The 13801-nt window shown below is 38.8% G+C and overlaps 1 protein-coding gene across 1 annotated transcript in view; it reads left to right on the forward strand.

The window, feature by feature from the left end:
- The window catches only part of LOC139726298 (uncharacterized), a 28372-nt gene extending 20801 nt beyond the window's left edge, over nt 1–7571 (forward strand). Inside the window, exons 7-9 of the mRNA XM_071637369.1 lie at nt 951–1172; nt 6309–6504; nt 7091–7571. Coding sequence (XP_071493470.1) covers nt 951–1172; nt 6309–6504; nt 7091–7250 — 578 coding nt within the window. The 3' untranslated portion in view covers nt 7251–7571. The remainder of the gene's footprint in view (nt 1–950; nt 1173–6308; nt 6505–7090) is intronic.
- Nucleotides 7572–13801: the final 6230 nt, after the last annotated feature.

Here is a 13801-nt window from a genome sequence, read left to right on the forward strand (position 1 = left end):
GCCCAAAATCACAGTGCTGTGACACAATACATCACATTCTTTAATGCCACGCAGAGCACGTACAGGACACAGAATTGACGAAATTAACCCATTGATGACGGGGTGATATTGCTAAAACCGCATTTCCCATAGACACTCGCCGAATATATTTGGGACTCATCCTCAATGGGTTAATACTGCTTGGAAACTCAAATTAGATATCTGGAAATCTAAAAAAAAAGAACGAAAAAGAAAGTGTAGGCCTAAACTGCATTGCAAATGCTACTCTAGTCAAATTATCTACGTTATATTGGAGAAGAAAGAAAGCAAGATATCCTGAGAGTTGATGAGAACGAGAACTGCATTGTGATGAGGAAATAAGCCTACCAAACCAGGATTATTATTATATACGAGGTCTCTACCATGTATATGCTTGCTTGTTTGTTTTTGTGGGTTTTTTTTTCCTGGTTGAGATATATCACCATATACGAGGGCTCTACAATGTTTATGTGTTGTTGTTTTAATTTCTGATCGAGCGATAACATATATTGCCTTAGAAGAAATTAAATTTTTAAATAGATGAAACTCTCCAATCTGAAGTTGTAGTTTTTTCAGGGTTATACATTGCATGTCTTCGTACACAGAACGTTATTTTCTGTAAACCCTTTGAAATCAAATTAGAATGCAATTACGTGAATCAAAGCAAGTACAATCATTTACTTTTTTATTTCATCTTTTTTTTTACCTTTACATATTGATCTCCCGCATTGACAGTGATTTTATGTACATTTTGTTAAAAGTATACTGAATATTCTATTTCGTCCTACTTATAAAGTATTTCGTCAAAGTTGGGCAGTTTTTTTAAGTTTGAGTTTTCGTAATCGGTGAGAGAGTAGCATGCGGTCGTCCAAAATTTGTCCTTAATGACGTTATTTTTCTTTTCTGCTTGACATTCGTTCTCCCCCATTCAGTGCAAGTGATAGCCATGTACGTGTTGGTCATCCCCATCTGGTTGGCCTACAGCTCCCCGATCGCCGAACTCGGCTACGTCGAGAGCCTTCTCCAGGCCGTCCAGCCCGGACCGGTCCGGACCGTGGTCTCCGTCCTCCTCCTCTTCCATTTCGTCGCCGTGCTCGTCATGAGCAACAACCCGCTGTTCCACGAGCTGGAGCATAAGTTTGACGTTCCGCACGGTGAGCTCTTTGTATCGGTGGTGGTGGCATTCACGTGTTAAGTATAATTGTCCCTCTTTCAACCCGATGCCTCACACAGATCTCGTATTCCTGTCCTACTGTGTTCTCAGAAAAATGTAATGATCTACACTGTAATGCGTGTTTGCAAATACTTCCAGGTCTATTCCCTCCCTCTTTTAATATTTCATTGGTTGTACATGAGTATTTTTGTGTTGTTCCTCTTGATCAGTAATGCTTTAGTGATATCATGAACTAACAAAAATAATTATGAGTATTACTATGACTGTTATTATCACTGTTATTATTACATTTATCACCATCATTATCATTATTATTATTATCATTAAATGAAACGGGTTAAGATATGAGGTATGAGGTAAGATATTCATCATTATCAGTAATATCGTTGTATTGCACCTGGGTTTATAAGCAGGAAGTAAGTTTCAGTGTCTGTACGTTGGCCTTTATCTTTGCATATAAATTCAAACCAACAAAGAATGAGAAAAGGAGAAAAAATACAAGACAGACAGATGAAACATTCTTCAAACACGAGAAAATCAAGGGAAGAGAAGGAAAGGGCAGTGGCGGAAATGAATAAGTGAAAAAAGAAGATGAAAATAAGCTCTAACTAACATTTTCAAAAAGAAGCCTATTATACCCTTTATTGAGAACCCTCGTCCTTTTGTAAGACGAAGTCATATCTCTTTGAAATCAACGTCTCTCTCTCTCTCTCTCTCTCTCTCTCTTGGCTCCTGCTTATTCGTCATAATGTGTAATAGTGTACAGCGAAGTTTGTGCGTGTGCATAGAAAATTATGATTATCATTGCACAGGTAAATCTGCCATCACGCTTGAGTATGAACAGAGAAAAAGGGAGAACAAGGCTTTCTGTAATCTATTTCCTTGGAGCGGTCTATAATAGTATATACGTGGAATGGATTTAAAACAACAACCACATATTTCATGTTTGCAGTCACAGTCAATAGCTGTGCCAACAAAAGGACCTTATTTTGTTATTCTAAAGAGTTACTCCATAACCGAAATGAACCGAAATGAGCCATTCTACGTTTGGTTGTGTATTCAGCCGTTTCTATCTTTGTTGTAGGAACTCGAGGTATTGTTCTGCCATATCTCCGGTTCAATCATCTCAACCCCCTCAGTTTTTCTCTCCCCCCCCCCCCCTCTTTCTCTCTCATACTCATTCTCTTCAGTCAAACAACCTTGTCGCTGTCATTATTAACGTGTGATATGCTAAGAGAACAAAATAGTATTGCATTCATCAAATAAAAACTCGAACATACAAAACATAACGTCTAGATTGTTGAAAGCGCATTGTGGCGATCTGCACACAATTACTGTGACTCTCTGCACCTCTAGGGGACATTTCATTAAGTGTTTTGTCAGTGATTTTCACTTTCAAATTTGCTCTCAGCCAATAAGATGCATAAGGATTACGGTAGCTTATAAAGACCAAGTAGTGTAGGGATCCATGGGTGGCCCGATTCAGTCGCTGTCTACGTATGAGGGGCATTCGAAAACCACGAATAGCCCCGGTATAGGCATATGGTAGGCGAAAATGTTCCTCACAGCGTATACACACATCGGTAACGGTCGACTCAAGTCGAGATTTAGTCTAGGCTCCGTCCCCTTTTCCTTGGTGCGATAAACCAAGAGAGGGCGCAAATTTTCTGATTGCGATAATCGAGAGACTGTGCGCCCAACGAAGGTTTCTCGGGTATCGCAGTTCTCGGCGTATCGCAATCCTCGAGTGTCACGCCCTCATACGGCTTGACGCGTACACGATCACCGCTACGAGTAAAAAGAGTCCAGAAGCTAGACTAGTCGAGATTCTGCGGCTGCGCGTGTGTACTTACATCAATCAGTGCACTGCAAAAACATCGGTGTTAGATTTAACACCACGGGTGTTAAATCTAACACCGATCAAATGTCAACAGAGGACCACACCCACAGGTGTAGAAAGTATGTTGTGATGGTGTTGAAAACAGTGTTCACCTGGCACTTCGTGGTGTTAATTTGACACTATATAGCTGGTGATATTTTTGACACTGCGCTGGTGTTAATTCAACAATGACACCGCATGTTGATTTGATATCGCTGGTGTTAATGTCAATGGTACAACATCCGTCCAGCTTCATAGGAGACCACACCAACTGGTGTTACTGTGGTGTAAATTATTTCACACTTTTTTTTTTTTCAAAAATCAAGTATTTTATCGGAAAATTTTTGATCGTCTTGTTGAAGTTCAAAATCAACAAGAAAAACAGTGACTAAGAGACTCTTCAAAAAAGAATCTTATATTTTTAAGTGACACCCGGAGGTCTTGATCTAACACCACAAATAAGCACCGAAAATTTAACACCAGCTCGGTTTTTCATATTTAATACCGGACTTTTTACAGTGTGGTAAAGCTATGCACAGTTCTTTGCTAGGATTCTCGAATAGATTTATCCGAGCCGGGCCAGCCTTCCCACTCCATTGTATACTGGGTACCAACGCTACCAGGTCTTAGGAGTCCTTGGTGATGGACTGATGGTGACGTCATGTTTATATTAAAGGAAGCCAAAACCCAAAGAGAAATGGGGATTGAGTGAAAGCAGCAACATTAGTAGAACGCATCAGTGAAAGTTTGAGCAAAATCGGACAATCGAAGCAAAAATTATGAATCTTTAAAGTTTTGGTGCTGGAACCACTGGATGAGGAGACTACTTGAGTTTATGACATCATGTGTCGACAACAATTATAAAGAAAATAAAAAAGAAAATTCAACATGCTTTCACTTTTCTTGCATAATGAAAGAGCACTTGACTAAACGCTTTCAGAAATCAGGGGAATGATTACTATACCCTTAACATATATTAGTATCAAGTTGATGGAATGCGTAATTTTGATGAAAATGAATTTTTGCGGAATTCCCTTTTTTATTTTCTTTATATTGTTGTCCACACATGACGTCATAACCTCTAGTCGTCTCCTCATCCAGCGGTTCCAACACCAAAACTTTAGAAATTCATAACATGCGTCGATTGTCCGATTTTCCTCAAACTTTCACCATTGTGTTCGGCCAAGGAGGTTTAAGAAATGGAGTAACAACAGTCTCATTCCCTTTGATCCCATGTCTCATGCCGCCTCTCAGAAATATTTGAAGTATGTGCTAAACTGGAGCTGCCTCACAGATAGGAAGACAATAAATTGATTCATGTGTCATTGCACCATGACTAGTCTCTCTCAAAGGAAGATATGTCTTTATGATGGTAATTACTTTTCGCCGTCCCTTCTTACAAAACAAGCGGTACAGTATATCGTGTACAGACACAGGGATGTGCGAATAAAAATTTTACAAAAAGTGATGAAATAAAAATCAAAATTACTCGAGTTTACATGACTTTACACTACTACTTACTTATTCGAGGTCATGTATTTGCTTCAGCCGATGCCAACTCGGGTTCCATAAACAAAGTTGCGCCTCCAAACCTCTCTATCTAACATGACTGTCCATAGGTCATTAATGCTATCAAGGCCTGCGTCCTTCTTCAGGACACTGATCAAAGTGGCCTTACGCCTTCCTCGTTTTGCAGTTCCCTGTTTAGGTTCCCAGAGTATGAGGGAATTCGCAGATAGCTCAGGATGTCGCGCACAGTGTCCCGCTAATCGCATCCTTCTCTCACGCACTTTGTCAGACACCTTTGGCAATGTACCATACAAGTCATCATTTCTAACGTAGTCACTCCATGACACATTAAGGGCTATCCTGAGCATGCGTGTGTACACTCCGTCCAATGCTTTCTCTTGTCTGGCTGTAAGTGTCCACGTCTCTGCTCCATACAGTAATACAGACTCACTGTTGTGACAAAAAGTCGCCGTTTCATGTCGTCGCTAAGCTGAGATTTCCACACTTTCCTCATACTGTGCAAAGCATTCCATGCGTGGCCACGTCTGATCCTGATGTCTTGTTCTGTCGAGGCAATCCAGGAGCCCAGATACTTGAAGTCGTTCTTCACATCGAGTACTGCGCCGTCTAAGGTTGTGATAGTGGTATCGTCGATATTAAATGCCATCACCTTTGTCTTCTTTGCTGTGAGCCGTAGACCAATCTTCTTGCACTCCTTTTCCACTGCAAATAGCAGCTCCCTTGCCTTTTCAGTCGTATATGATATTAAGGCAATATCGTCAGCAAAATCAAGGTCAGTGATGATTACGGGCGGAACACGACGGCTTTGACGGGGCACCAATGTAAATCCAAGCTCCTCCTCCTTGCCATTGATGGCAAGTCTCAAAGCATAGTCAAGGGCTACGATAAACAGAAAGGGTGCCAATGTGTCTCCTTGGAGTACCCCAGCCAGTATTTCAAAATACTCTGTCTCTCCATCAGGCGAGCACACCTTTGCATGCGTCTTGGAGTAAATGACATCAATCGCACGAACTAGTTTCTCAGGAATGCCTTAAGCGTTGAGAATCTCTAGGAGCTTCCCCGATGGATGCTGTCAAAGACCTTCTTGAAATCGATAAATGTGATCACTGCAGGGAGGCTCCTATCTCTCACTCCTTCAAGTATTCTTCTAAGTGCTTTACACTAATCTATTATAAATGAATAAAGAATTATACTTGAAAATTATACCATTATCAGTTTCATTTGTCGGAAGTGATCGGAAAGATGATAAAATCGGCTTTGTAGTGAGGGTACAGTTTCAAATATTTCCACGACATACAGCTCAGGTTTACACTTCTGTACATAATCCTGGACAGGAGTTACTTTTGTTTCATATGCTTTATTATTAAGTGACCATTCATTCTATTTGAGAAGTAAACAAGCAGAATATAGCCGATATTATGTTAAGAGTTAATATTGAATCTTCAGATTGCTCAAACAGACGGCGGCATGGAACCCCGATCGTCAAAGGCACAAGTGCACCTGTGGAATTCTTCTGTGCATCAATAGAAAAATGAGGGCTGTTTGAATAATATACAGCCAGTTGAAACTCCATCTCTCAAACCTCCTTGGTTCGGCTAATGTTGCTGCTTTCACTCAATCCACGTTTCTCTTTGGCAATTGTTTGGGTTTTGGTTTCCTTTCATTGTCAGTAACAAGATTCATGAAATGCTGCCCTGCCTATCACAGAGTTCAGCTGGAAGCGAGTAGTTCTTCGAACCCTCATCTTCATGGTCGAACTCCTGATCGTCGAGTCGTTCCCGCACTTCGCTATTGTGACGTCACTCACTGGTGGCATCTGTATGACCGCGCTGGCCCTGATCGCGCCCATCTTCATTCATCTCAAGCTCCGCCTCTTGGAGACGGCTGACGATCCGGACGAGGCGTGAGTAATAAATAGCATGGAGGGTGAAAGATGGGGGGGGGGGGGGGGGTGGGGGGTAGAAGGGGGTAGTCTTGGGTCGGGATTTGCAGGGTATGTGTCAAGTTGATATGTGATATTTACATGTATGTAATATTTGGGGGAGACCTTGTTTAACAAGCTGTGATTTTTCAAGGTCCCATACAACATTCCATGTAAACATCAACCTGGTTCAATTTTTGTAATTATACAAAACAACGTACTTGTCTCCACAAGGGGTCTGTGTTACATGTGAATGGTTTGTGAAAATAAATTAAAATTGAAGTTAGAAAACATCGCTTGAAACAAACAAACAATCAAGCAAAAAGCTTCAGCTCAAATATTTTCCATCATCACATCTCTGTTGTTATGAATTCAAGCTTGATGAAATTCAAAAAGTGTTTATTTGCTTTTCCTGATAGGGATCATTTCACGTGGGTGAGACCTATGGCTCGCAAAAATGAATTTGAAAATAATGAGTTTCAAACATATGTCTGAAATCCATGGTCTAAAAACTTCATCATATTTAGTATGTACACACTAACGTCGTATAAACTATTTCTAATTGCAGAGGCGTCTCCATGCCGGACAAGCTGGTGTGCATCCTCACAATACCAGCCTACATCATGATTATTGGAGGTCTAATCTACTACACCAAATTCAACATATCGGACGGCGTCACTATTCTCACCGTGCCATGCTACGTCAATGCCTCCGCAGCCCACGTCTAGGTTTTGCGCATCCCTTGCGAAGCTGCCTAATTAAGCCATTCGCCGCCACGAGAAGACCAGCTGCATGTCCTTTCTATCACTCGCGCGTGATCTTGTTGTATGATTGAGGAAGAAGGGGTTAAAAGGCGGTTTGGGCTAACTTGTCACGTGACTTGTCAAAATAATGTCTGCTTGTAATGGCTGCATTTTTGCACGTGATGTGGAATGTGCTGCAAATCAGTACTGATGTATCAACGGTAGAGACAATCAAAATGTTAGAACTACACGTTTGATTCTAGTTTGTCAACTAGTGAATCCGTCTTGTATTCAAACACTGCACTTTTTTTTTCGTATTCAAACCTTTGCGTAATCATGAAATTTATTCAATTAATGATATTAATTATACTACGCATGCAGTATACTGTTTGATATGATTGTCACCAGTAAATAATTTCACAGGATGTGTCTGTCACCTTGCTTTAAAATAGGATGGATGAACAAAAATATTGTCTCAGTGTGTCAAGAACTGAGCAATCTGACACAATTCACATGGTACATCGTCTACTTATACCACCAGCATTGTTATTCGCCTATTAAAAGCTCGTATATAGAGGCCCATGGATTGGTGAACCGAGATATCTAAGCACTCTCCTGTAAAGAGAGAAAACATGAATGCAAAATGGCACTTACAAATGGCGTTTCTCTGTCATGATAAGGCCTATATAGGGCGTAGCGAATATTCCTTTGTCCCGAGTCTCACCCAACGCTGTAACGTTACAGTTAATCACGTTTAACCTTGACGTTTCAGACCTGATTTCATGTACTGATGATTTGAAGAGACTCCCTACCATAACAGAGACTTTCTCACCGTACCATGTCATTTTTATTATTCGGGATAGGAGAGCCATGTCATGGCAATGCCTTGAGTTATTTAGACTCCTGACGAGGCGTTTTTTCACAAATCGAACCAAAAGCTAATACAACCTTGCTGATATCAGCTCATGCAAAAAAAAGGTTCAAAACCTTATTTATGCATGGCTTTACATGAATTAAAAAAAAAGTACAACATCTGCTGTCGTGGCCGATTAGAAACCTAAAGATGAATCAAAATAAACCGAAGCCGCAACAGTACATCTCCTCATCAATCATCACACACTTTGATGGAAATATTCTTCAGATAAATGCTTCACTTGTGATGTTAGATGGGATTAATCTGAAATGTTATAGCTGCTGGTAGAATGCGCTGCGGCTTTTAGATAGAAAGAAAACCAAACCAAACAGAATACATGCACTGCTTCATATTTGCTACCAAAAACGCGTCTGTTGAAAATGCACTTATTTAAAGGAATTACTATATTGTGTGATTTGAAGAGCTAGCGTCTTTGTGCGGTACAAGATTCGAATTAGAGAGAAAATGACTTCTCGTAGTTTCGTAAATATAGTTGGTGATATACTTCTTTGTAACGATATCGCATCGTTTGTCTAATGAGTACCGTGGTGAATAAGGAAGAGTTGATATATTTTGTACTCGTGAGTGCATGTGCACAAGCTCGTGCAATAGTAGTATATGCTTGATATGTTATGTTTACAATTATTATAATGCACTCGTATATTCAAAGCTGTTATATGGAAGGCAAATGCAAGACTGAATGATTATGTAAGGGAATATCTTGAAATGCAAACCAGGCGTGACCAAATTGTCGTTTGCTCTGGAAAAAAATGTTCCTCCTTCGGGTAAGATGGCGACAAGCATCCAGACTGTCCCATTTTTGCCCCTGGGTGTATCACAGTGTTGCGGCAATGACGCGTAATTTTGTCTAATTGCAGGAGAAATACTGAATTTTTGTTCCGGTGGTGGAATTACCGTTGAAATATCTGCATAAGACATTCTTTGCTCTTGCCAACATGTTGTTGCAATGAAAATTGTATGAATAACAGTAATGCTTCTCATGGATATTTTGACATAGGCATTTAGAATGAAGGGGTTTCAGGAATGAAAACTTATATGTACTAGGGCTTATCCATAGCCGATTCGGTAAGAGCACCGAATCCCATTTCCTTTGCTCATTTGTGATGGCTTCCTCTCGTACTGATTCATTACTTTGAATAGGATGTGACGAAGAAATATTATCACCTTGGTGTACTCGAATCACAGATGAAATAGTTCTCGATGACTTTCTCAAGTAAATTTATGGAGCTAAGGAGTAATTCTCTAGATCGCTTCTACTTGATTTCAAAGCCGTTCTTAAGGGTTACAGACAGAATGATATCCTAAATCCAACAAGGAAACAAGAAAAAGGCATGTAATAAAGGATATCGCCAATGAAATCGAAGTTTTGATCAAAGAGGCATTTCTCAGAGCATGTTTAATCAATCAAATTCCTTAACGTCCTTGTTCTTAAGTGAATAAGGCTTATGTGGTATAGGTAATGTTCAGCTTTTTTACGCCGCCATAAAACTGTTGATGTGAAAGTGTGAAATCTTTGCAGTATAATTGGTAAAAATAAAAGAAGAAAAGCTATTGACTACCGTGAACATAAGCTTCAAAGAAGGAAATTTATGATTATCGCACATTATACAGTATCCATCGAGACAGCAATGATATCAAGAGTGTTACACCAAAGATAAGTAGGAGGGATTCGGAAAGGTCACAAGCCTTATCCAATTATATAATCAGTCTATGCGTGTCACTGCAAACGTCTTAATCGTTCATTTGGTGTTGTGTACCTGAGCAAACGAGTCCAAACATTATGAATTGAATGGTTGACACATTTCAGTATTAAATGCTAAACCTTCCAACCCCCTCTCCACAAGCCCCTCAAGTGATCACATCTCGTCAACGAGGAGCGATGGGGGCGCTATAAGAAGTGGAAATGGGGTGAACACGTGTGTGACTTTAATCGCAAATCTTGCGGTAACATATTTTTAATTGGAGATACAATGTATATATATATATATATATATATATATATATATATATATATATATATATATGTATGTATATATATATATATATATATATATATATATATATATATATATATTTAAATCCAGGAGTAACTGCTAGAGAGATTGATGCTTTTGTGGACCATTCGTTTGTTTGGGAACTGTTGAATACTTACTCTTAAACACTGATAAAAGATATTGAGTGACTTCGTATTAGCGTTATATTCAAATGGGCTGACTATCAGTCGACTACTGTTTTGAAAGAGGCTTTCGGACTTCATAAACTTCTTTTTTTTTTCCCCACCCTAACACAATTTTACCCTAATGGTGACGAAAAAAACCGAAGATTACTTAAAATAATGCTGCCTTGACTGTTTTTCATTTTTTATTTTACGAAGCTGGCTGACCATCACTGTGCAAGAATCATTACATTACTGAAATAATCAGAATGATGTACTTCAGTTCGTAACATGAATAAACATGTATATTCCTTAGTTTAGATATCTGTATATTAGGTGCGTTGTATTCATGCATGGAAACACATTCTGATGATAATGAGAATATTTGTGATATTATAAGGTATATCTAAAATATTTATTTCTAATTCATTGCCATATTTTGTCGGTGTTTGATATTCGACTTTGATATTACATTCCTGCGTGTTTCGTCTGAGGGTTAGACGTAAATCTGATTTCAGGAGACAAGAATGAAGCCCTCAAAGAGTGTTTCAAGTTTTTAGAGGATATAATACTATATTTGAGAAATTCAGGTATCGTGATGTAGACGAGAACAGTTACCTTCATATTATTTTCTAGGGGGAGATTTATCACTATCATAACTTTAGCAATTGTCATTGTGACCTAAATCGGGATGTTAGACTTTCTGTCTGCTCGTACGAACGTTGTATTTTGCATCACACAAGCATAACACATCAGTATATTCATACTCTGTATATTATTTATCAATGTGATGGTTCATAAGGGTATACACGTGCTGCTTTTTTCTTTATGTTCTGTGAAGTAGATGGTCACAATTGTTCTGTATCTGTGCATATGACAATAGAATATATACAGCTCTCTCTCTCTCTCTCTCCCCTCATTTCCCAACTATCTATCAAGTGTGTCGGGTTTTTTTTCAGTGAACATGTACTGTAAACATGACGTGATTTTTACAGCATTGTGCTGAATTCATATATAAGATCAGCCATTACTGACTTCAGTGTAATACTGCGGTTCTCGTGAAGGATATCTGTAGATGTATCGCTCTTACATGATCGCCTTGTACTATTGTATTTGACTTTATATGCACTTGCACTCATCCTTCGCGAGATGATCCAGCAAAACAAAATGCATTCCAGTATTTCAGATGTTCAGCATGCCTTGTGTGTTTAAGTATACAGGCGTGAAAGTTTGTCGTTCAAGACTTTCCACTATTAAGCTGATAAAATGAATCGATGTTTGAGTAATATTTTGTTGATGAAACATAGTGGACAAATAGTGAAAAAACAAACAGACAAACAGTGACAAGGATGTTAGCAGGTATAGTTCATAGCACATTTTTCATTTAATCATAGTTTGTTAATAGAGTAGAGAGTTACAATTCTAAGAAGTAACAGGGATGAATTCCTTTGGCAATGATCTGATGTCAAAGAATGCTGCACTGCCCTGGATACAAAATGTATGATACAATCACCTGTATTACGAGAGTCGATTTTGTCGTTTTAAAAGGGATAGTACAGTTTCGGTCTAGGTGGGGCTTCAGGTTTCCAACTTTTTTGAAGATGGTTTTTGAGATAATGAGACATCTCTTATGATATATGGAAAAATGTATAATTTTAAGAGAAATTAAAAGTTTGTTTGATGAAAATCGGTTTTGAAATGGCTGAGATATCCAAAACGAAGCGATCCTAATAAAAGGTGGGACCCATCTTTTTTTTTTTCAAGGAGTGCTTGTTTTATTTTAGTTTTCGGATATCTCAATCATTTAGAAACCTATTTTCATCAAATAAACATTGAATTCCTGTCAGAATTGTGTGCTCTTTAACATTTCATAAAGCGGTTTCGTCCCTTACGCCACTTGCGTAAGTTAAACCATGGCATCATTATTACGTGTAGCTATTTGGTTAATCATATTACTTTTTTAGTATATGACCGGCGTTCATTAAGACATCTGTACACGGCGGTCTTTGATTTGAAGTAATACAGTAGGAAAAGACTTAACAGTCATTCCCGCGTGTATAGGAGAGCTATATTCCATGCACAAAAAAAAAAAATCCACTTTATTCTTATCGTAAAGAGTAGGGTGAGATCCCGGTGAAGTGGTCAACACTCATGAAACCGTCTGACATCTTCAAGAAATTTCAGAATTGCAGGTGGCAAATTACTCCCAGCCTGGATAGAAAAAAAAAGAACAATAAAATAGCCTACTATATAGGCCAAAAGTGCCTTTTTAATGTTAACTTACCACATATTATTCACTTTAGTTGTCCTGTATGACTTCAGCTTACAACTGAATCTAAAATAGTTCAGTAATGGTTTAGCTTATAGTGCATCTGTAATTTATTTGCTAACATAACATCTCTAACAGACTTCTATCAATTCGATCCAGCAAGATGCAGCGCTGTATACTACAAAGCTAGATTTTGATAGTAAAAGTTCAATACTTTGAGTAAGTGTCAGAGAAATATCAAGTGTATACTTGTTACACATTATCACCGTATTCGTTCATGAATATCTCAATGTCATTTATACTGCTGTCGCTGAAAGAAATTTACGATACATATAACTCTGTCTAATAGTTCTGGCAAGGAGTACAGTGTTTACTCGCAGCGATATAATTATATATACATCTGTAAGCGTTTTGGTGTAGGCGTAAGGGTAAAAATTTCTGGTTTGTGATAAACCAACTTTTTCCATTTTATCGGCCGTTGGATTAACGCGTTGAATAGTGAGCGGTTCATGTATCACGTGTTGTTATGTCTAAACGTAATGATCAAGAATTTAAATGCAAACACAAGCTTGCAGGTGCATGACAACACATTTTGCCAAATATACCATAAAGGATGTGTGCATTTGTTGTTGTTGTTGTTATATCAAATGGCTGTCATTCCGCAGTTGTCATGTGGATAATGTTCGATATATTGTGGAAAATAAATATAATGAGCTAAGTATATTGTGCACAATTATTATCATCCTTTTGTCGATATTCAGAGTCTTTCATCGATTTCACCAGCTCTAATCTGCAGACAATATTGTCATTTTCTCAAGCCCACAAACCATGGAATATTGTGCTTGTTATCGTGTATATGTGTGTGTGTGTACAATGTGTGGGTGTGATGTGTTTGTGCATGCGCGTACGCGTGTGTTCTGTCCTGTTTAGGTGTCCATTGCAACTGTAGAATCATAGCCGGTGTGGGAGGGGTGAGGGGCTAAATTTGACATTTAAACGTTTTCGAGATTAACAATACATAGATCTTCCTATATACACTATCATGCTAAGAAATCAAGTACTGAGTAGGGCCTCGGGTTTTGACATATTACTCGGCGACATCCGCCTTTGGAAGGGACCCTATATAGCAAATGGTCCAAATGAAGGTGTGCTTACGCCAACGATGCCACCCGACTATC

This window comes from Diadema antillarum, unplaced genomic scaffold (genome assembly GCF_040938485.1).
Source record: "Diadema antillarum isolate AM-2024a unplaced genomic scaffold, OU_Dant_1.0 scf00000017, whole genome shotgun sequence".
In the NCBI taxonomy this organism is placed as follows: Eukaryota; Metazoa; Echinodermata; class Echinoidea; order Diadematoida; family Diadematidae; genus Diadema; species Diadema antillarum.